At 41.2% G+C, this 25,208-nt stretch overlaps 1 protein-coding gene across 7 annotated transcripts in view; it reads left to right on the forward strand.

Annotated features, from left to right (window-relative positions):
* Positions 1-25,208, forward strand: part of AGAP1 (ArfGAP with GTPase domain, ankyrin repeat and PH domain 1) — a 365,836-nt gene that overhangs the window by 224,874 nt on the left and 115,754 nt on the right. For all 7 annotated transcript variants that reach the window (XM_082055530.1, XM_082055531.1, XM_082055532.1 and 4 more), the window contains one exon: positions 10,130-10,298. In XM_082055530.1, coding sequence (XP_081911656.1) covers positions 10,130-10,298 — 169 coding nt within the window. The remainder of the gene's footprint in view (positions 1-10,129; positions 10,299-25,208) is intronic.

The following is a 25,208-nucleotide window of genomic DNA, read 5'->3' on the forward strand; positions in this document are numbered from 1 at the left end:
GCTATACCGATAGAAAATGGTGGGGATAATGAGAGAGAACTTTGACCCGCAGGCTTCAAAGTTCACCATAGCTACCTATTCATCTTACGCTTCTGGAGTAGAGACGTTGAGTGGATGACTAGAATTCTTGCCGACAAATTCAGTGTCATCATCCCCAAAGGGACCGGGGGGAATTTGTCTAGGCATCTCTTGGCTTTTAATGGCAGAATGCCATGTGTGAGGGCTCCCGAAATGTATTCGCCAGGATACCTGCTGGGAAGCGCTACGTGTCACTTCTTTATCTGAGCCTTATCCCGATGAATAGCTGATGATGTTTCGCCACTGTCTGTCTGCCAAAGGGTTGCCATCGTGGTACAGGTCAGTAGATGACAAAGCTTTAGCTGTGGATGTCCATTTTCTGCTCTTGTATCCCCATCATCATCACTGCCCCTCATTTATGAAAAGAAGGAAAAAAGAGCTGAAAACAGCTTTTTTTTGTAGTTTTTTTTAGGAAAGGGTGCTTTTTTTTTCCTCCTTTTATATTAAATCTGTTCTAGATTTGATATGAAATAAAAGCACAGTGCTGTGGCACCTTATTAGGGGAAGAACAGTTTCTTAACCATGTGGGAAGGAAGGTCTGATGCCCATCTATAACACACATGGTATGTAAATCCCATGTATCTACACAGCAAGGTTGGGTTTTGCTTGCCGAGGTGTGTATCGCAGTAAAGCTGCTCTTTAACCTTGCTCCCATCCTGGTTTGGTAACCTGTGTTGAGGCTTGTAGGATTGTAGCAGGGATTGAGGGGGAAACCTGCCCGTATCTCCTTGAGAACTGTGTGCATTCACCTGGTTCTGCTCAGTTCATCTGACAGCAGCCACAGTTTCAAAATTCTTCCTTAAAAATCGCGCTGACTGGGCGAGTGGCCTACGTGAGCGAGCTCAAAGGGAGCGTTAGCAAAGTTGTTCCATCCTCAAATAAAGTGAATTTCAGCCTGGTGAGGAGTCATATCCAACACTAGGCTAAAACTTTGTGTGGCAGGTTCAGCAATACAGACACATCTTGAAAGATGATACAAAACAGACCCAATTCATAGGCCTGTAAAATTCCTTGAGATTTGGGATGGGGTATTGGGCTTTCATTTGAGCTTTCTTGTTTGGCCATTTCCTACAGGAAAAGCAGATTTTGTGAGAAACAGAAGGCTATTGAAAATGTCCTGTATGTTGGTATTTGGAAGTGTTGCAGATCAATGCACTTCTTTCAGGCCCCATAATACACAACATTTTTCTTAGAGCTGCATTTATAATTTTTGACCATTATCAGATCTTATGAATAATTTGAAAATGAAAAGTGTGCTTGCATATAAAGTATTGTGTCTCTCCTCTTTTTTAAGAGGGCTGTGTGGGCAGCTGGGCCCTCCAACGGCAGAGCTGGATGTTGCTCCAGCCAAGGGACCAGCACTTGCCTTTGTGGCTATGAATAACCAACTGCCTGCAGACATTGCTTTGGCTCAACTTTATTTTCAGGGTTGCATTACCTCAGGCTGTTTAATAGCTCCAAGTGTGCTGTTTGTGTTGCTTTAATCAAAATATTCATGCCCTTGTATATTTCTAAAATATCATTGTATATGCCCTTTTTCCCTCCACCCCTATTTTTTGATTCAAAGGAATGTAAAGCTGGATATTGGCTGGCTTTGAGAGTCCTCCTAGCTGGCCTTTCCTGTGAACAACTAATCCTCAAATCAGGCTTTGGTAGATACATATTTGAACTGACAAAAGGACATGCATGCGTTGCTTTTCACGTAAGATGTAGCTCTACCTCCTGAAAGACCAGTGATCAAACCAAATCCTACAGAGCAAAAACAAGGATATAGTTTGAGTGGTGATGCAGATAAATCTGTCAGAAGCACATGAAAGTTTTTATTATAGTTATTGCATTTGCTTAAACCATTGGTTAAGGTAGACAAAATGAACAATAGGAACAGTTAGAAAAGATGTGTGTAGTAATTGCTTATTAGTTGATGAGTTGACACCCTATTTTTTCTGTTCACCACAACTGGCATTCTCTGGAAGCCTTTTCATCAAAGCTGTGTTCAGAGCAGCATTCTCCTTTCTAACAGGATTGACTTTATATTTCCCAGGGCTTCCCTTTCTTAATTCTAGCATGTTTCACTGAGAATTTACATTGTTTCTAGTATTAGCTAGAAGATAACCAACCTGTATGGAAAAAAAATAAGTGTTACTCATGCTCCTGTAATTTTTTTTCTGTAAAGATAACCAAACATAAAACATAACCTATGATGTTTTAAAAGCAAAAGAGGCTTTTATGAAGTGGTATAGCTGTAGAGATCACTCATTCACTTTATAGCTTCCTGGTAAACTTTATTATCTTAAAGATGTAGTGGACTGAGGATCAGTTTCAGAGAAAAACTTAAAAATGGATGGAGAAAATTGAAGCTAAAATGTGTTTGCCCTCCTAAAGTGAGACCTATCATTCGGGATAGCTGTCAAGGCAAAGCATTTTCCACCCCCTTGGCTTTTCGAACTAGAAATAGTCTTGCTTGAAAGTGCCAGTGCACCTGTTCTTCTCAGTGAAAAATCAGACTGTAGTTGCTGATGATCAGCAAGCCACCCTGTGAAATAACTCCTTAAATACGTAATCCCCATTGATGGGGTGGGAGAAACTGATTATTCACAGTAACTTCTCACAATCAGTTCTATGGCTTGTTACAGATACTCACAGGTCACTAAACGCACAAACAAGACGAACATGAAGCATTTTCTGTTTCAAGTCCATTCATTTTGGAGGGCATGACAAGATTTATCGTGTCCTTAGCGGAGGATGTTGTAGCAAACACAATTCTGCTGCTGCAGAGCCGTGCAAACTTGCAGTAGGTAGTAAGGAGCAGCAAACACACATTTCGGTGTCATGTCGTGACTCTCTTCAAAAAGAGAGGCAAAATTTTTGGTTTCTGAATGAGCTGCAGTTTAAATGGCAAAAGGCAAGCTATTAATTATTCACAGAGTTTTATAAAATTAGAGCTTCCTGTCCAGCAGAGCTAACTGCTGTGGATATAAATGCTTCATAAATTACTCAGGATGGTAAAACTCTGATTTGTCTTTTACAGCAGTTCTTGTTACAAAGTCTGAATGAGAAGTGAAGTGCAGACATAAGAATTTTCTTAAAATTTTATTAAAATGATCCATTGGAAAAAAAAAAACCAAAAAACAAAAAACAAGATCTTGTGAAACTGCTTTTTTTCTGTTGAAAGTGTTGCCCTGTCTTCCTCCCACACCCCTGCAATGCTGATCAAACTGATAAGCACCACAGTATAGATAAAGTCAATGCTTTTTAGTACTGAAACTTAATGTTCTTGATTCCTGATGTGAACAAAACAGATTTGAGATGACCTTCTTTTTGTCAGGACAGAGTGCTTTAAGGGTGATCAGTGTTTTCCAGAATGCATTTTCATTCCTATGTTCTCCTCAGAAAATAACATTTCATTGCTTTTCTGAAGATTAGCTATCTATTATGAAGCCAAACGAAATCGTGCCCATATTTATATGCAAGAAGGGAGGACAGCTAATTTAACGGGAACATTTGATGAATATATTCCACTGTGGCTCATAACCTGACGGTAGGTTTGTTGCTGAGGTCCTTCCCGGGAAGGGAGGCACAAGGAGTTGGAGACTTTTGTTTCTTCTTAGGTGTGCCTGTGGCCCCAAATGGAAACCAATCAAGGAGCGATTTATGTTCATTAAGTGCTTGTCAAAACTGAAAAATTTTCTAATCAACAGCAATCTAGCTGAGGCCCCTCAATGGCTGGGAGTGTCGCCTCCGCAGTATCGGCTATTTGCCTGTTACAACTCTAGGCTAGAAATCCGCTGATGATTACATTAGGCTAAGCTGCGAAGTAAATGAACCATGTCTTATTTAGGTGCAACTAGCTTCAGTGTAGTCCTGCCCCGCAGGGCACTTTATAGCGTTTTATGGCTTTAAAATTAGTGTAGCTTCCCATTTGCTGCAGGGTGCTGCATGTTATGCCTTTGAACTCAATAAGCAAAGGGAAGGGGGCCTTTTGTTTTTTTTCTCCCCCCCTTTTCTTCTTTTTGCAGTTTAGCAATTTTGTTTTGCATCTTTTCCAGACGGCGTTTTGCAATAAAAATGTCTGACTGCCATGTAAAGGCACAAAAGTCAAGGCTCCATCCATTTACTGGTCTGCTGGGGGTTTGGGGGTTTTTCTCTCGTTTGGGGGGAAGGGGATTGGGTTTTGTTGTTTGGAAGCAGTTGTCGCTGAGGGTGAAAAATAGGTTTTGTGGGTCCAGTAGGTCAGCTCGCGAAATAGGAATTGTGTTTCAAAAAACAGGCTACACACAGTCTTTAAAATGTCATCCAGAGGTGCAAGCATAACCTTCGTTTTCCATAATAGTTTTTATTTTGCCTGAGATCAGGAAACTCTATCTCAGCCTCAGTAAGCTAAGCCTTAGGAGTGTTATGTCCAATTGAACGGTGGGGAAAAACTGCCATGAAATGATAGTATTTTCCTCAGAAGCTCAGTGTAAACCAGGGACAGATCTGGGAAGGATCCTGGGTCTGGATCAGTTCCTACCACTGGAAAAGCAGGCTTCTTCTGAGGTGTTTTAGTAGATCAAAATGAGAAAAAAAATTGTATTCTTTTGTGCAATTGTAGACATGGAAAGGCACTGCTCTAGGAAGTATCTCTCTTGTTTGGTACATTGTGCATTGGAAAAGGGTGACAGTGGGACAGGTACACAGTGGAAGAAACACGTGGGGAGGCTGTGCAGATATTGTGCAGATATTTTTCAAAGTGTTCATGTTACGACACATGGCGATCCCAAGATGAGGGGGTTTGGTGTGAGCTTTGAATCCCATTCACCAAGATGCAAGAAATGTAACTCCAGCAAATGAGTTTCTTCCTCTCCACAGTCTAACTGAGCCCAGCCACAGGAGACCCTAATTGTTGTCTTCTGCAGCCTGATCCTTCTGTCTTCTAGGTGAGGTTTCTTGGCCAAGAAGAATAGCTTGCAGCGTTAGCTGTTTCACTGCAATCCCAGGACAAAAGCACAGTCCAAAGCAGTTCAATCAGAATGAGTCCGACTCAGCTTTCTGTTGCTGCCAGAGCAGAGCTGACCTTGCTGGCATGCTCGGTTGCTTCCATGTGGTGCAAACCTGGCTGGGTAAAATGCTTTGGCTCTCATTCTTCACAAGCTTGTTTTCTTTTACCTTGGAAAATGCTTTGCAATTGGGCAAATCAAGAGGAAAACACCTGCCTTTAAGGACGGGAGCGTTTGTACTCTGACTTTGCATGCAGGCATCTATACAGAAAGTATGGGAGATTTAGCCCTCAAGGTACTAACTGATTAATATTGTATTAAGTAACTCAGCAGTCATACACATTTTCTTGCTTAATACACTGATCAGGAAATACTCTGTTTCTGAAATACAGCCTAGGTAGTAAAAAGGACTTTTTGTGTCTGTGTGTGATAAGGGTGATTGTCTCTAGTATTAGAGACATTTGAAAATCCTCACACCCTATGATGTTTTTGTTATCCAGAGTGTTACGAACCTAACACGAGCCCCTTATTTAAAGCCACTTGAGGATCATTCTAGGGAGGAACCGTGCTGCCACATGCTCAGTGGTCCTTCAGTGACACATGTGAGGTAACTTTGGCAGATGCGGACAATCTGGGTTTGATTTCCAGCTTCCTGGGAGCAGCACCCATCACTTTCTTCTACCTTTCCTTCAATCTGTCCTGGCTCCCCTGAAAAAGGGGCCAAGCAAGCAGCAGTAGCACTAAGCGTGGCTGTGGGAGAAGAGATTTTTGCCTGTTGTCTTCAGTCTTCTCGGCCGGGAGAACATAGGCAGCTAGCTTGAAGCATCACATAGTCTGGGTTTAGCTTATGGTCCTTGGAGGGTCTTCTCTGGCTTTGAGGGCAATCAGAAGCCATTATGATGCACGTTAGCAAGTTTAACCACCTCTGGCATTGAAAACAAAAGCCCCCCCTGCAAAATAGCAGTGTTTTTTTTCCTCTTTAGAAAATATCATCATACCCATTTGCTCAATTTGCATGTCTGAAAGGGTTCTGTTCAGTTAATTGATTAAATTAATTTGTGCTGTTGTAAATAGAGAGCTGTATTAAGAGCAGAACTTAAGTAATTTTACTTTACATTATTCTGTGTCATAGCACATCGTTTCTTTCTTACTCAAGGCAATTCATTTCATGGTGCTGTCAAATAATATTGTGTCATCCTCAGTCAATGTAGCTTTTACTATTTTCGCTGATATTTTAACAGTTTATTTAGTCCTCTAGATAATGGTCAATGGCCTTGAGTAGTCAAATTAACACCTCGGTGGCACTATATTTGAGCAAACCGCTAACGGTAACCTCAGAATGAAAAGCAATGAGAATCAATATAGCAAGCGTATTTTTTAGGGATTATTGATTGATTGATGCGTTCTGGCCTTAGCTTGAAGAGGCAGCATTGCCCCACAGCTGACTAAGATGAAGTTGCCAGTTACTGCTAACTGCAGGCCATTACCTGCGTAGTATTTCACGAGCCCGGAGATTAGATGGAGACCTTTTATAGTCCTTAGCCGAAGAAACCGCGGCATTTGCAGGGTCTGCAGTGCCTGCCCAGCTGCAGGAAGACGCTGCGCTCTTCTCCGGCTCGCAGCAGCTGTTGCTGTGAGAATTGGAGGCGACGTTGATTTGATTCGGCGCTGCCCGTGACTCCTGTAGGGATCGATTTGGGACAACTGAGGCACTAATGGCTTGTCTTGCCCCCCCTGCCTCCGACGGCAGCTCCGCAGAAGGTGGGAGCCATGTGAAGCTGCTGTCAGCAAGCTGGGAGCTGTGGGTCTCCCCACCACAACTCTCAATTGCTAGCAGGTTTCTCTCATTGCACCTCATTTGCATCTGGGACATCAATTAGCATGTTTGTTGAGGCTAATTGAATGAAACTCAATCATAGCTCTTAATTGCTTGACTATGTGAAAAGAAATCACATTAATGCAGCTAATTAAGTGTATGGCAATAGATGCAACATAATTAGGAGCGAAATGTAAAAAACAAGCGATGGCGAAGGTGCAAGCGCGGGGGTGCGGGGCGCTGCCTTCTCCTGTTATCCACACGTTTGGGGAGGGTTCCCTTTCCTTTGCCGCTTGCCTTTTTTTGATTTTTTTATTTTTTTTCCTGCATTGCTGAATGATGAACATGGACAAATTGAGAAGAAAAATGCAAATGGATTTGCAATTACTACTTTTTCAAGCTGTTGAGGGGCAGAAGATGGCACTTCTGGGGTGGCCCGCTGTTGAGTGGGCTCTAGGGACTTGTTAAGTGCAGTTTAAAAGTACTTGGCTTTGAATTACCCTCATGCCTTGTTAAAGGGTTTTTTCCCCTTTTTTCTCGGATCAGCATTTTCTACAACTAACATCTAGGGGAGTTATATCTGTAACATTTGCATATCAAAATCAGGCTTGCTGTCTTCTCTTTAACACAGCATATTCCAGATGACAGCAAGACCCTCATCTGTTCTAATCTGATCAAACCCTCCATTGCGCTTCAGAAGCTGCGACATTAGTTTGTAGTTTCAACTTTTATTCCCCGAGTGCAGATCTGAAGGGGCGCGCGTGGGGGCGGATGTTTCGCCAACTGGAAACTTGGTCCTTGCCTCTTCTCCTCGGGGAAATGCGGAGATTATCGCTATGCATCTTGCACACAATGAAAGAGGCTTTATTATTTACATTTTATATATCCCTATAAATATTTCAGCTGACATTAATACCTATGTGGCATCTGTTGTGTTTGAGCACTTCCGTATAATAACGGTATGGCTACAGCATGTTTATTTCTTCTTTGCCAACGTTCACTTTCTCAAATGGTTTATAGCTTACCTAAGTCTGGTTTACTCTCAATTAAAAGGACTTTAATAATGGCCTGTCAAATCTCACAAGTTTGCAGGGTAGTAGGGAAATTGTACATGCTCTTCATCTGAAGATGTTGGAATAAACATCTTCTTCTCAAGTTTAAATGGAATATGCTGGTAGTTGTATGTTAAATAAAACGTGTCTATTAAAAAGAGTACATGCTGAGGTTTAGACACTATCCGATTAAGCCTAATTTTAGAGCCCATAAGCAATAAATGCTCAATTATGTTCTGCTTATTGTATTTTAATTTGAGAAGAACTGTCACTGAACAAGAAAGTTACGCCAATTTGATAATGTATGGATGAAACAGTTTTGTTGATTTCTCTCTAATACCTAGTGAATGAAATTTTATTAATGGATTGCCCTTGTTTCTTTTGGCAGCAGAGCTCTGTGTCCTTTCCCCTCAGATTGTTCAGACCCCCCATTTTTACTGTTAATAATTCTCAGACAGCTGCAGGGGGATAAAAAGCTGGTGTGATGGTTTAGTTTGGGGTTTTTATCACAGATTAACATGAGCTGTGAAGAAATGAATGCTGGTCCACTAGTAGATTTTTTTGATTTTTTTTTTGAGTGGAATCTATAATTTGGGTTGTAAAAACTGTCAAAGGTGGATTTTTGTGAGGGAGCTGATTGCTCCTGGAGTTGTGGCAGCAGTGATATAGACCTCAGGTGTCCTTTGAGTCCATTTGGGTATTTACTTGTAAAACTGATACTCTGGTGGTGTACAGGTCTGTATGCCACAGGTTTGGAACCAACCTAGTTAAATATTGGTAGACTTTCATATACCACCTGTAATTTGCCTATAGCTTGCCCTGGACCCTAGGATGACTAACTGGGAGTTATGTCTTTGCTTGTGCAGACACTCACAGCATCACCCAGGACTCTGTAAGTTGCTCAGATTCTATCTGAAAAGGAATTAGATTTTTTTTTTTTGCCAGAGCTGCACCACATAGAAGGTTGCTCAAGAATACCTTTCCCTTGGTTTCGACCTTAACTGTAAAGCTTATGCCCAGATCTTTTTCCAATCTCTAGTTCAAAATGCTGTTTTCCTCCTGGTGTGCATATACACAGATGTATTTTTGTGCATTGCTTTTACCCGTCTTCCCCCTTCAGTTCACTGTCCTGTGCTACACATTTTGCATGTCTTCTCATGAGATACAGTCTCTTTCTTTCTTTTTTCATCCTCATAGTTTTTCCAATTTCAACTATTTTTTCTGGAATGTGAGTGACCACAGCAATGTATACCAGGCGATGAACACTTTGGATTCTTGTGTACTGGCTTTAACACTCACCGTCTCACCTGCAAATATCTCTCCTGCTGTATCCCAGACTTGCAGCATCTCACCTTAATGAAACACCATTTGCCCTCTGATAAAAACATCCATGTCCATTTGCTTTCCTGTTTCCATCTGAAGCAGCCCACGGATAATTTAGGGAATGCTTTTGAAGCTGGAAAACAGAGTCACAAGAGCCTGTTTTCCCTGAAGTTTTTTACTTGTTTGAAGAACTTGTGCTGCTGTTAGTTGACCTCTGTCTTTCCACAGCTGACTGGGTTTGTCTGCCTAGATCCTCATTGTGGGCTTTCCAAAGAGGAATTAGGAAAAGTGTTTTCCACTTCTGGCTTCTAACCTTTAATGTGTTTACTCTAATCAGAACCAATTTGCATAATTTTTTCCCTTCTGTGATTTTGGTTTTTAATACGTGGAGGAAGAATTGTATTCTAAGGAAACAGTGTTATAACTGCAGAAGCCTTACCAGTCAGCGGGTGCCCTTTGATGACTTTAATGCCCACTGACCAAGTTTGAGGGAGAAAGAGATGCGTAGAACGTAGGCAGGGAGGAGACACAAGTAATCGTGCTCATGAGGGACAGTCAGCCTTGTCGTCTTCTGTTTGGGACCTGCTAGCTGGTGAATTCCTTTATGTGGCTCAGAACCAGCCATATTACTAGTTGCGTCTTACTCAACTGGTAGTTGAAGGGTGTAGTAGCGAGCTGAAGACTATTGGGAGTATTTGTAATGGAAAATGTGGAAGGGATTGTCAAGAAAAAGAAAGGAAGAAGAAAACAGTGTAGTGATTGAGGGCAAATGATATAGGACAAAAGTCTTTTGGAAACAGGTTTTGTTAGTTCTATTGCTTGCAGAACTACCTGTTTGATTTTGGCTTTTGTTTTTTTGTTTGTTTGGTTTTTCCCTCTTCCAGGACTACATGCAGAACGTTCACGGGAAAGAGATCGACTTGCTGAGAACCACTGTGAAAGTCCCCGGGAAGAGGCCACCCCGAGCTACATCAGCTTGTGCGCCCATTTCCAGTCCCAAAACAAACGGCCTGTCCAAGGACATGAGCAGTTTACACATCTCGCCAAATTCAGGTAAGGCAACAACATGCTAGGGAAGAAAAGGGAAAAGACTGCATTTCCAGCGCCTGCAGGCAATTGTCATGTACTACTAGGATGGGTATGTTATCCATTGGTGATTTACAAATCCAAATAACCACCGATGTGTAGCTTTTTTAAGCCCTAACTGCTGATACGTCCTCCGTGAGAGTTTCTCTGAGTCTCTGAGTAACCTTCAACGTCCATCTTTTTATACTTGTTACCTTATACTTGCCAAAACCCTACATAATTTCATAGAAATTAGCATTGATGAACAATGTATGATGCCTAGTGACTGATCTGTTAGGTCTAATATTTTGGAAAAACAGGAGATGTATCATTTGAAATGGGTTTTTGCAGCTTCCTGTTAGAGGATCCATAGCACTTCTTTCCGCCTTTAGAAGGATGTATAGTTTTGGACTTTCCAACAGCAAGATTGTTCCGTAGAAAGCTATTCTGGTTCATTTATGGAAGTAGTTTATAGCTTCTTGCGAGTTCTAAACAAAGACGTTTATTGTTTGCTGAAGTACTTGTCCATACAGCTAAGTAGATTTAAAAAATTGCATTAAGGAAAAACATTTAAGACAATTTATCTTGTAAAATGCACAGCTTATACAGAACTCATAACGGTATAGTGCTGGTATGGAAGTTTTGTCAGCATGTTTGGGATGGTGTCCATAAAGTGCCAAGTGCTTTTTGCATTTATGATTAACGTAAACATCTCCAGCATGTGCTGATAAAACCATCCAGACATGCTTGGTCCCTGTGCAATACGTGCTACACAAGTAGGATGAGCAACCACAGAAAGGAACTCTGCTATTCAAGTGTCTTCCCTTGGATAGTGATAGTTATCTCGTGCTTCAAGTCAAGGTGTAATTCCCTGCATTTTTGCAATGCACATTCCTCCATGTTGAGGGAAGGAGAAGGATTTTCCTTCCAACGTGAATGCCAGTCATTGAGGCGAATGCTTAAAAAAGGAAAAGGGAAAACCAAAATGCACCTTGTGGCTTTACGGTGGTGCCACTGAGCAGACATCTTTGGAGATCGTGTGTGGTGTGTTGTACTAGTTTGGCTGGAGACCTGAAATGTCTGAAGCTGTGATTTCCTCTGACTTTTTCAAGTTGTAACCTACCCCTCCAGAGTCACAGAGCTGCCATTGTCGCTGGAAGAGTTCATAGCAGAGAATTATTCATGGTTGATTTGGTTTTTGGTGTTTTGCTTTTTTTGCTGGTGGTGGTTTGTTGTTGTTGTTGTTTTCATTTTGCTATTTAATTTAGATGATGAGGGGTGGGGGGTTCAACATATTCCATAATTTAGGGAAGGAAAGTGCTGGACTGAGTCAAAAAAACAGTGGTAAGATGTTAAAATAAGAGATTTCTGCTTTTAAGACATTTGAATACAGGCAAAAACTACTTGATTGCTTTAAAGAAGTATGGTTCTGGAAATATATTCAGAAATACATGCTAATATAAAGTTTATAGCATGTAATTTACATGTTTTGCCATGTGCTTAGATTGCCAGGTCAGAGGAAAGCAGCTTGTACTGACTTTGATGAAATGTGCAATATTAATTTTGTTTCAGGATTCTCTGCTAATGCTTTCTTTACCCGAAGCGTGCCATAGACAGCTCTATCTGGCAGTGCTGGTAGCCACTGTGTATGTACCCTGGGTAGCCTGTGGTTTTATCACACAGCAGTTGCTTTAGAAGAGAAGACTTAATTATGCTGGAAAGTGCAAATGCTGGAAAACAGCTCTGCCTTTAGACAGCTGTTTTCACATAACAAGGTGGGAATAGTTGGAGTTTCTGTCCTCTCTCTTGGCATCTTTATCATGTTGTTTAGAAATACTCAAAAGACTTTTCTGTTGATGTCTGGGTACCACAGCTTGAGGGATCCACTGTGGTTAAGCCTTAAAATAATTAATGCCCTCCTCATGTATGAAAGAGTTGTATCCAAGGAAACTTGAACCTGATTTCTCTATGATTACCCACTTTACTACCTTCATTTCCCATCTCAAGCAGCTGGGATGCTACACTGATCCTTCTTTAATTTTAAGCCAGTTCTTGACCTGCTTATCTTTGCATGGTGCTCTTCCCATAGATAAAGCAAGGACTGATGTCTTAATTATATTACCCTTATAGCTGACTGGAAGCTTAACAAGTTTTTAAGCACCTTTATAACTCGCTGGGGGAGCAGGTGAAGAGAGGCTGAACAGCTTTATGCTCTATGGGGCAGCTGGCCAACCTGTTCCTACCTCACTACCTGCCTGCTTTGGGTGTTGGAGGATGTGGAAGGGGGATGGTTCAGGTGTTGGTGTGAGAGTAGGGTCAGTGAAGATGCACACATCTCTGTATGGTTGTATTTCACTAATTCAGCTGCATGCGCAACGAGTGATTTCAGAACTGCTGTAGTATTTTTCCCTTACAGCCCTTGCTTCTGTAATTCTGGTTGGTACATTCGGCCATGGTATCACTTCTCTGTGGTTTTTCTTTACAGAATTTGTTTCTTCTGAAGAGGCTGCCTTTGTTGAATCTTCCTTACTTAAAGGCCACATTTGAGGTCTGTCTGGTTATTGCGTTACTGAACAGAATGACTAGGAGCTTTTTTAGAAAGCTGATTGATCCAAGCAGTGGTTACTCAGTTAAAAACAAACAATAAAAAAGGAAATACTAATCAGTAAAGTATTACTTTAAAAAAAAAAAAAAAAAAGACATAAAAATGAAAAAATAGTAGTAGGATAGAGTGGATCTGGGAAATACCTGCCAGCAGCGCATCTATCCATACATCACTCTCCACACTCTTGTGTTTGGGTAAGACTGAAGAGCAGCATTGCAGAGAGTAATTTGAAAATATTAGGGGCGTATTAGTATTGTAAAAAAGGTGCTGTCACAAGCTGTGCCTCGTGTCTTGTTAGTCTGAACTTCCGTATGGTCAAGTATATGGACTGTTTTTTATGCAGGGGATCGCAGCTTCAGTTGGGTGGGAGACCCGCAGGAACTCGGCACTGGGCTTCTGGAGTGCCGGGAGGAGCTCTGGTAGGTCTGTGGTTGTCCATCGTGCAACTAAAAACGTTTGTAAATTATCCCTTGCAGTCCGTGGAGCTGTCGCAGAGCTTTTTCTCAGTTGTTAGTGCTGGCAGAATGTTGTCTTCATCTTGACTGATGCTTTAAAACTGATTTCAGGCCTGAAATTGTCTGTTACTGTTTTTCATTGTGAGGTCTCTGTACGCAGACTTGCTTTATGGAGGAGGTTTGCACCAAGCAGAGAAAGAATCAGCATGTATTATTTTTATTTCTAAGCATGCAAATACGCTATATTCTTACTGGTTCATGTTACCGCTACCCCAAAACAGTGATGTTTTCTGTTCTTCTGTGCTTTTTGCCAGTGCAGGCTTGGTACCTGGAGCAATATTCTCCATGCTTAGAGGTGAGGACAGTATTTCATTTAATTGTTTGATGTGGCCAGGAATAGACAAATTTTCCGTGTACTTTTACATAATTGTGTATAGTGCAGTGAAAGAGCTAAGCTATTAAAACAATACCACTGCTCAGTTAAAATGTCACGTTTAAAATTGCCCCTGAAAATTGGATTCATTTTATCTGCTTATACATGGTGATAGCACAGGCCCACTAAAAGCATTTCTTTGCTGAGATTAACTTTTTTCCACTAATTTGTGTTCCTAGAAACATCTAAACTTATTTTAATTCAAACATCAAAACAAAGAAGTCAAGGCATTTCTGTTGTCAAATACTGCTGTCCATTTCAAGTCATCCACCGTCTGTTATTAAGCACTGCTCAGAAGATGCCCCTTAAATATGGATTTCATTGCCAGCTTTGCCAATAAATATATGTATTTGATGTCTGCTTGATCGCCTATAACTGACATGTTTTGAATTAATTTCTTCACGAGTGCTCAGCAGATACTTTTCTCTGTCTCTTGGTGGAATTACTTATATTTTGGATAGGTGCCAGCGCATCAGCTGGTCTAATAGGGATGCAAAGGCAAAGCCTCTTGCCTGTCACCTGGTGGGTTATAAAATGCGTGCTCTGGGCATGCTGTCTCAAAAGTCGATACTTCGCGGCACAAGTGTCAGGGATAGTTCGTGGAAGACTTGGGACAGCTCAGGTCAGGGACAGAGAACAGAAGGTGTCATCTCACAAGAGCCGCTTTGCAGATAGCTTTCATCTCCGAGCTCCCACTTGATTTCTGAAGGGATGAACATCAGTACCTTGTGTCTCTGTGAGGCAGTGCTTGCTGTTAGAAGTAAAAGCCATAGCAGTTCATCCACAAGAGGACTCAAAAGTTCATTCAGCTTCTCTTCTGGTTTCCACCACCATCTGTGAGGCTTTAGGGGAGCCCGAGCTCTTCCTTCTCATTGCCTTCCCCATCTAAAGCCTTCTTGGACCTCAGTGGTTGCTGCAGCGAACACCTGCAGTCTCTTTCTCCCGTGTGTTTAGGGATGGTGAACATCTTTCCCAAGGTGCTTCCCATAGTGTAGTTATGAGAAGAACAGAAGGTATTAGGCTAATCAGGGAGATGATGTCCTGAATTCAGGAGGAGTATACTTAGTTATTTGGTAATTGATTGGTGACAGCCAAGCAGTAAGTGAAAGTTTTCTCTCTTAGATCAGATTATCAGATTGACATGGATGTCACACACAGGAGAAGTTCTAAAGCATGAATTTAGTCATGCTTTGTGGCATTGCTTGTCTGAACAAGATTGTTTTTCTTGTTTTAAAGACTGTTGGACAAATATAGACATATAATAATCATCTCTGTGACAGCTATCGCAATCTGTAAATGTGTTTACATCCCAAACATCTGGAAGGAGATACCTCTGGGAAATAATAATCTTAACAACAAAAACCAAGTTCCAGTTCTTCTTGAGAGCTTCCATTTCAGAGATGTTTAAAAGAAAAAAATGAAACACACAAGACCAAGACTTACATGAGAACTTATGAAGAAAAAAGCCCAAGATGACTCTTATTCAGCTGGGTTTCCAAATGGATGCAAGAGATGGGAGAAAGAATTTTTCCTTGATGTGTATAGTCATGGTAGGACAGTAACCAAAGTGAAAGCAGCGGGGAAAAGGAGTATTTTCTGTACTCCGTCGAAAACAGACAAATGAGGAGAAGGTAAGACTGTTTTTGCTGTTGCAAGTCCAGACACCTTACCTGGAAAAAGGCTGATTTTTCTCTCCCTAGAAGTTGTGCCCTGACACTTTAAAAATGAAAGCTGGTCTCTGGGCGTTCTTGGAGGTACAATTTGGAGTTGATCCTGTAAGAACTGTGATTCTGTGTGGTTCCTTCTCCCAGGCAATATGGGAGGGTGGGATGAGGGAGTGATGTTTTGATTTTGTTATATGAAGGTTTTAAATTACAGATTTTCTACTGTGGCTTTATGAAAGGTGCTTGTATTTGTATGCCAACATGGTAGTAATCTCTGAGTTGGGGGACATGGAAGTTTGCTCCCTTAGACTGAAGTTCTGTTACTTTTGTGGTGTCTTAAACCAAAGGTATTGAATGGTTCTTGAAGTAACTTGAATTTAAATTAAATTTACCTGGCAGCTAACATAATTCTGTTGATGTGTCTTAGCTGGAAGTGCTTCAGGAAAGGGTAGCTGGTGGATTTGCTCATTTCCAACATTATCTAGTAGTTGGTAGCATATTGCAGCGATGTCATAAGGACCAGCACTCCTGTACGTCGGCTGCTGGCCAAGGATTCTCTGCCTTTTAGAAGCTGAGACAGTTCTTGCTGGGTCTGAGTTTCAATTACTCCCATGTTGGGTTGGAGTAGAACTGGTGACCTGAAGGTGAACTTAACTCCTGAAATCTCTCCCAGGAGTCATTTATTTCTTCTCCTCTACAAACAACCCCAAGCCTGAGCTGCAGCAAGAGCCACTGATGTAGAAAGTTCACATCTAAAAATAGCTTATGGTGTAGAGATAAATTGTTTCCTGATTAACACTTCATTTAAATAATTTGGTGCTATTAAATTTACTTACAGTAGTGACTGTACAGTATGTGAAGTATCCTAAAATGTGTTAGCTACATAGCCATCATTAAGTATGCTAAAGGTTGTTATCGGCTAACTCTCTGTGACATTTCAGACATGTTATAAGAACGGCATCTTCACATTTTTATAAATGTGAGTTTTTTATCTGTTATTAATTATGATCATCTATCAAACCAACACAATGGTCATTAAGTCATCTTATTTTACACTGAAGTTCTTAGAATCAGGCTGAGTTGGAATGGACTGCCTTCCAGGTTTTTCTTTTAAAAAGGTAGAGAATTGATGTTTCAATTAGACCAGTATACCTTCAAAGTAAGATTTCTGATGTGGTGTCTTTAGATTTTAATACCTGTCTAATAATTCCGTTCTTTAACCGCTGCATTTTTTTCCCTTTAAGCTGATTCTGTATCTACAGCCCTACCTGTCACGTTGGGTAGCCGTTTTCCACAATATCTGAATTAACAGCTGCTGAGTCCAGACAGAGCCAATACTCTCTGAAGTGTGGCATGCTGTGTGCAGGAGGGTAAGCGTGATGTGAAACCGTGGGTAGGATCGCTCCTCCGTTGTGATGCGTCGTGAGTTCGAGTCTCGATCCGAAATACACTGAATTCATTGGTATTTTTGTAGATCATGTAGTTACCTTTCTTAAATCCGAAGTTACTGTGTGGATTCGGGTGTAATGATCAGGTTGACAATGAATAAAAATGTGTATCAAGCCAAGAGCTTGCTATCATGGGCACTTGCTCCAAAGCCTATAGATCTTGGGTGCCTTTGCTAATATATGCAGAACTGAATCCTAAATTCTTCAATCTGCTCTGAAGTCCTTACTTGTAGGTGACTGAGGTCGTGTACTGGAGCAGTGTGTGACTTGACAGTGCTAGATTTTATCTGGTGGAGTCCTGAAGAGACCAGAGATTGGTGGTTATTTGCTACTGATTTTGCAGTCTGACATGGTATGCAAGACATGACTTAACATGAAACATTTTCCACACTTCAACTTGAGCGTTTTACGGTTTTGCTACAGATCACAAATGCAAGTTTGTGACTTACTTTTGTCATTAATCACCCAAGTCAATTTTCCATTTGGTTGGGTTTTGCTGTTTAGTTCAGTGATATACAGTTGTAGTGGAAAAAAAAAAAGGTGAAGTTGTCAGTTTGCTCATTTCAAAGGAAAAAAAGCCCAATTTTAAGTGAATCGGAGATTTCCCTTTCATCCCACCAGAGGGGGATCCCTCAAGGTCATCTTCTCCAGTTCTTTTGGACTAGGATTTGCCCTTTCCGGAACTCGAGAGGAATCAGCTTTCACTGTTATTTCCCTGTATTGCTTGATATTGGGGAAAAAAGGAGCAGGGCAAATATTAGTGTTAATGAAATAAATATTTGCTAAAAGCACCGCATTTATTAAATATTGAAAAAAATGAGTTTGCTTAGAAGATTTTCTCTTTAGGGAAAGAAGGACATAGCAAACGGTCGTATGATTCTTTCTTACAGTGGGCAAATGGTCCCGATCTCTCTCTAATGACAATTAGGTAGATAAAGGGTAGAAACGTGTCGTGAAGCTTCAGGCGGATGACTGTAGATGCTGGAAAAGATGCAGTTGGTGCTGCTCAGCCTGTGCTTGTTCCACTCTGGTTGATTTTCATGCCTCTGTTGCGCCGTATCCTGAATAAAATCACAGATCTGTCGTGTCCACCCGATGCAATCTCACCGAGTTTTGACTGTTACACGTTGTAATACTAACCGGTTGGATGTTAAGACCTTTGCAGAATTGCTCATTCTTTTTCCCCCAGTGATTTTAAAATATTAAAGCCATCAGGAGTGTTGAAGCTGATTTACCAAAAGGGAAAAAAAATTCACAAATGTGTTTTGAGTATTGAACTGCCGTTGACATCTAAAGTCCCAACCATGCTGTTTTCCTCCACACTCCAGCAATCAGGACATCCAGCAAACCCATAAAAAACCAAACTAATAGCATGAATATTCAGTGACCTAGAATACTAATTATTGTCATGAATATTAATGTGATCGGACTTGCTTTTTCCTCTTCTCTTTCTCTCTGGCTCTTTTTTTTTTTCTCTTTTTTTTTTCCACTCAGCCAGCTCTAAAGATGGACCATAATGAGAGCATTTAAGAGAGAGAGCGCTCTCCGCCGTGACAGGGACCGGGGTAATAAGGAGAGCTTGATTAACGTGGTGCACTTGGGGGAGAGATGAGAAGATTCACGTGGGCCTGTTGTGGGGGAGGCAATGAGGCACCGGCGGCTGTGTTGCTGCTCCCTCAGATTAATGAGGCCTAAGAGTGCATTAGGAACAGTGACAAAGGTTTGATCTAATGGGCTCAGTCATTTTTCCTTTGAGTGACAGACGCACAGAAGTAATTGGCTGTGCAGAATGGCAGCTCATTGGCAGTACTTAAGGATACATTATCCCCGTTGTGTGGCCCGCAGAGGCTGTTTATCAAAACTGCTCACACTGCAGACATGCATTCACTTAGCTGCTGTTACAGTGGCAATAGCTATTAAAAAAAAAAAGTCGTCTCGCATTCGTATCTATTGTCTCTTTTTCCGAAAATAAAGTTTCTTTGTTCCATTTTCTTAAGAGTCTGGAGGATATTTGGATGCCAGCAGTCGTCCTTCCCCATCCTGAAGAGGCTCTGCTTGCAGCTCGCAGGGTTTGGGGAGGTTTATAGGCTCGTGGAAAGCTCCCAAAGTTAGTTTGGTTGATCTTACTGGCTTTCGATGTAGATCCAGCGTGCAGGTAAGACCTTCCCTCCCTCCCCCTCTCCAGTTCCTTTATTAATAACTTCTAGAGACAGTCAAAGAGATTAATAAGAATTTTATATCTTTTGCCTCAGGCCCTTACACATGCTTCACTTTACACACGAGCAGCACAATACCCCTGGATTAGTTGATTTTTTGCTGTTATTTGTGCAAAGTTAAATTCAGAATTTTTAACAGGATTCACAACCAAATAACAGCAATAGAAAGAAGAGTGTTTGCCAATGTAAAATGGTCACCTCTGGGTAAAGATAGAGTCCCTTGACAGGCAGGTAACCTCAAGCAGGGCTTGCCTGGAAAGTGAAACATACCTTATTTATTACTGTTATTTTGTTAAAACTACTTAAAAAATAGCAATATGTCTGCTGGCGAAGGAAAAGCACACTGGCTTTGATCCCAGCAGAATAAATAGCCTGGGATCTTAAGCAGAAGCCCTTGGTGAAGATCTTGGGTTTCTCTTTCTTTTAGAAGAGGTGACTTAATTTTCCTCCACGCTTGCTGTGTTGGTTTGGCATGCTCTGAGAATAATAGCTTTTCTCGTTACACTACCAGCACCACGTCCTTCACTGCCAGGATATTTCTTGGCATTGCCTTGTTTGTTCATTAGTATTGACCCTTCTCGGTTCGTACACTACTAATCAAGCCTGGTTTGCAGAGGCTGCCCTGCCAGGCTACATAATGGAAGGTCTTCCTCTGTTAATAGCTGCTTATTTCAGGAAATTTGTTCACTAAATAGATGCTTCTAAAAAAAATTTAAAAGTAAGTAAAACCCACAAGCAGGTCATCTGCTACAGTGTTGGAAATGATTGCCAGTGTATTGAAGGAGAGTTTCAATGCTGCAACCAGTGTGTTTTCGAAAGATACCGTCTTCTCACTCTTTCTCATTCCATGGACAAGTAACCTCAGGTTATTTTGGGTCCCTGATAAACCCAAGGCAGAAATGATGTGCTGTTTGCATGCTGCCATCAGATTCAGAATCTGTAGCAATACTTTAGGGGATTTTCCCCCATTAATAACTCTGCTCAAGACCCTAATTATGGAAGTTGGAGCTCTCCAGCCCTGGTCCCACAGCTGACCTTCCTGAGATTGTGGCCAGACAATGCTGACACTGGGGCAATACCTCCCTTTCCCATGCAGATGTTACTCAGTCGGAAACTCAAGGAGCTGTAGGTAGCAGCTTTCCCAGATTTCAGTGCAGGGCATGAAGTCTCTCTGAAGTTGTCAATGGAAGGGGGATGCATCTCTGAAAGGTAGATACTGCCATCTGAGGCAGCAAACTGGTGGAACCCGGAAGAGCCGTTCCCAAATTTTCTTCAGCTAAAGCAGGAGTTGTCCTGACATTCATCTTTATAGGCAAAGCAGAAGGCAGACAGTGGCACTGCTTGGTCAGCCACTTAGGGAAGGGTTTGTTCACGGGAAGGGTTTCTGCACAACTCCAGGAATTAGTTCATGAACGTGGTGCAGAATTGAGTAAAGGGGAAGGGAATGTTTTTCATCTTTTTGCAGCTAACAAAGTGGCCTCGCTCACTTTTCTATTGTACCCTAATGCCTGAAGAAACTTCAGGGAGCAGTGGTGGGTGTGGGTTTTGAATGGGCGGCCAACAGCCAATCTAACCTACTTGACAATGGCTTTTACTGAATTAGAGGGCATTTCAAGAATAGGCAGTATTCCTGCAACATAAATTGACCCAACGTGATTTGAAACAATTAACCCTCTGATATCAAGAGTCAAGATTTCCTGACCCACAACTCTAATGTATTTTTCATTAGTTCTAACAGCTGGTGAGCACAGCCCTCTGGCCTTAAGAGGTTTATTTCTTTTTTTGGAAGAGAAACTCATGTTGAACATGAAGAGTGTAACTCAAATAAAACATGGCCATGGTGAAAGCGTAGCAGTAGGCTGTAGTTCATCTGGTTCAGTCGTTCTGTGCTTCTGGGCAGCTGCTCTCTGCGGGTCTCATACGCTGCTGCTTCACAGAAGAATACAGTTCTGCTTCATGACTCTCGCAATGTCTGCTCGTCTCATAAATTCAAGAGTGTATTAGTTGCACTCCTGAATATAACTTCTTGTAATTAAGTGATTTGTTTGGGAGAAATCACGAGTGTGCCTGCAGCAGGACATGGACACCACCTCCATGTGTTTAAGTCATTTGTATCTTGCTTTTTAGGCTATAGGTGTTCATTATATTAATTCTGCATTTGTAATTAGTGGGTAGCGTAGTTGGTGAAGACTAAGTTTGAAGTCATGTGCTGCGTAGTGATGATTCACTAAGGTGTTTTTGTTTAGTTAAACGACGGCAAAATAGGAATTGTTAAAATGCTATCCACCATACTGTTCTGTTACGAGAACAACAGGACAAAAACCCAGAATGATTTCTTTTATCATTGGGTGGGTTACTGCATATATATAACATTCATGTTAAACTTTATTGGATGCACAGAGTCTTTATCTTTTGGCTTTTACTGACTTGATGTCCACTTACCATCTTCTGTGGTCCTGTGTTTGTATAAATATTTGTTATTTTCATAATGTTTTTAAGTATTGTAATCTAATGTTGCATTTATGGTCTGTTGTTTTGTAAACCTGAAACAACTGTGTATGAAGAGCCAAACTGAGCCCCTCTGTGCACAGAAAATTGAGACACGTTCTGCCCCCAGTGTGTGTGTTTCCATCAATTTCTTAATGCACACATAAGCACACACAGGCATGCACATCTCTGCTTAATTCCTCTTATGCTGATTCTCTTGTCTTCATCTCTGCTGTTTGAGGCTATTTACAGTGAATAGATGGACATATAAAATTGATTTTGTGTGAGCACGCTCCCTTTTCTTAGAGGCTCTTCTGCTGAGCATTGACCAAACCTGGAAATTACCGTGGATCTTAATTTGGATGGTTTTTGTAGAGCTTAATTGTTTGAACGTTTTGTAAGCGCGATCATAACGGGGTATTTTATAATATCAGAAAAGATAGTTTTAATAAAGCTGTCTAGAGCTAGAAAGAGGAACTCTTCCTTTGATGCTCCTTTGGTAGATGAAAACATTTTTGTTCAATAGGAGACCAGCATCTTTTTTTGCTCATTTGAGACCAGTTCTGGCAACATACTGATATTCATTCAAATATAAATGCCATATTCACTTTGAAATGCAAATTGTTTAAAGAAAAATAGCATATGGTAGAGGTAAGTACCTTTTCAAATCAGCTCCCACACTTTAGGGATGTGAGTACAGCTAAAATTATTCTTTGGAAAGAATCTGGAGCCTTTGACACATTGAAGCTTGAACTAATCAAGGCTTCCCAGTAAGCATATACACATATCCATATCAAGGAAACAGTGCTGAGAATACATGGATTAGCATAGTAATTTAACTGCCCCCTGCTAATCAACTTAAGCAACCAGCTGATGCATATATGATGTGTTTGAAGAGGCGCTCTTTCACAACTCCAGAGTAGGCCAGGTAGCTGACCATGGAATTCATGTTAATGTCAAGATAGTTATCTGTCTACATATAGATAGATATACACATTTGTGTGTATACATGTACAGACAGGAGAGGCAACAGATGCAGAATGCATCAAGGCATAATGCATTGAGGCATTGGTTGTCAGAGCTTGGCATAAAGGCTTCATGTGCCCAACCCAATATATGGGATTTACTTTTCAATAAGTATTGCTTGCTTCCTCTTTTTTCACTGTCTCTTGCTTGTCTGCTAAAAGCCTGAGGTGATTTCTGCTGTTGAGGCTTTATCTTTGAGCAAAAATAAAGGACAATTGCTTTGTGAAAGGTCTGGATTGGGGTTTTCCTAGTATAGAAGGGAAAAAAAACCCACGTTGAGTTGTTTTGTAGAAGCTTTGCGCAGCAGTTGACTTCCAGTAGTCCTTGTTTTGGTGTGACAGCATTAGTGCCTACGGGGGTGGTGGAATACATGTCCTGGGCATGCTGCGATTAGACTGAGAAGTGGAAAAATTAGCAATGGATTGGGAAATAATGATTTTTAAATAAGGTTGTAAGTAACAATTTTATGCTAGAGCTGGAGACATTCAGGAAGGGGAGAAGAAAGGTCACACTCTGTGTTCTGTAGTCCAGCCCTTCTGAATCTACCCATGGATTCTGGCTTGTGTGGTCTGATATATTATTAAAAGCTTACAGCACATGAACAAAATGGAATTTAACCTTGAATAGATGTTATCGCATGGGTTGCAGGTAGCAGCATTGTCAGACTATGGCAATAGAAAAGATGGCGCTGAGTTGGGTTGCATCATTGATCAGAAAAGTATTACGTTATGGGACTTGGCACCTATTTCTTGCTAGCAGCCCATACCTTTCAGAAATGTTAAGTGAAAGAAAAATTCTTATTTGGTTTGCAGAATAAATCACTCCCTCAACAGGTTAATGTCATAATGTGGGGTGTGGAGTTCTGTAAAATGACATTCAGGTGAAAGTAAAGCTTTTGGTGCTCACAGGATGATGTAGAAGTCTTTATATTATCTTTTTAATGTTACACTTTTGCATCACGGTTAGAAAGTGACTGGCCACTTCTGCTCAGAAATTTCTGTACTAGGTGAAAGATGTCGACGTACAAATATTGCTGCTCTCTGCAACTCAGCCACCCAGCACGGACTAATGGGGATGTGTCATCCAGGCAAAGATACCCAGTAATTGTTTCTATTTTCCCATGATACCTAGGGAATTCTCCATCTCAGCTTTCACATACCAGTTTTTCTCCTTCATGATCTTTGTTACCAAGATGCTCTTGCAGGAATTCATCACATGTAGCTTCCCATTTTACTGGGTGCAGTGTGAAAGATGGCCACAGGCTAAAAGCGTGTTTTTGTGGCATTGCTCTTGAGTCTGGCAGGGTAGATGCTTGTGAAAAAATAAGTTGTTTCCAAAACCATTCACCAGTAATAGTCTAAAGATGCCCAAAAAGGCACTACAGCAAAAGCAAAGACCTTTTACTGTCTTAGCAGTTCTTTCCTGGCTCTTTTCCTATTTCCCGACAGTCCTGTTGAAGGGGGGGCCCCCGGAATTAAGTATGGTGTTTCAGATGCCCATCATGTGCCCAGCTTGTGGTTTGTGTTGAGTGCAGTGTTAACACATGTTCTGGCATCTGTTGTTGACTCTTAAGTCCTTCATAGCAGTGCTGCTACCCAACCAACAGGTGCCCAACCTCTGCTGCTACACTGGTGGTTCTGCCTCAGGAGCAGAGGTTAGGACTCTTGTTGAACCATATGGTGTTAATGTTGGCCTAAATCTCAAGTTTCTAGAGTCCGTTTGGTCTCAAACTCTGCCATTCATGTCAGCCACTCCTTTGGTTTTGGTTCATCATGAAAATAATTTGTTAATGGTCATACTTTCCCTGGGTTGTGAAAACTGGAGGAAATGGTTATTTCAAAGTGAGCATCAGCGGCATCACAGAAGTTCATTTGGAAAGACATATTTCTTTGAAGAGACCTCAAAATATAGGTACTGTCAGCTAGTGTTTCCGTTTTCTATTGTGACTTTCAGATACTGAGCTATAATTTCATCCTCTGCTTTGCACATTCATTTCTGTAGACCTGTTATCTTTGCTGAACATTTCTTTAGAAGTTGTCTTTAGAAGGTGCTGAAATACTTGCATTAGCAAATTGCTCTCAGTTGATGGGGTCAAGCACATGGTGTCCTGAAGAGAACCACTTGCTGGAGGCATAAATGTTTTCAACAGTTTGGCAGATGATGCTCTGATTATCGAATTCCTCTGGATGAAAGAGTTGTCCAGGGAAGGTGGTTAGAGAGGAATTATGTGCCAGTAGCTAAAGCACTGCCTTGGAAGGTCCCAACTTGTTTCCAAAATCCATGTTAGACTTTGCATAATTGAGCAAATGAGTTTTTTTGTATGTATTTAATGTCTACAAAGCAGATAACTGCCACACAAAAGTTCTTGAGACTGAGTAAGTGCATTCAAGACTCAGGTGGACAGATGCTGTAGTGATGTATCTGTGTTAAGGACTAAAGATGTGATTTAGTCTTGGGAAGGGAGATGAGAGAAAGGGACAATTATGCCAACTCTAATAAACACAAAGTAGTTCACTAAGCTCTGCTGTCTTCCCAAAGGCTGCTCTGGGAAAAGACATAATGAT

This window comes from Streptopelia decaocto (assembly GCF_964273445.1).
Source record: "Streptopelia decaocto genome assembly, chromosome: 6".
NCBI classification, from domain to species: domain Eukaryota; kingdom Metazoa; phylum Chordata; class Aves; order Columbiformes; family Columbidae; genus Streptopelia; species Streptopelia decaocto.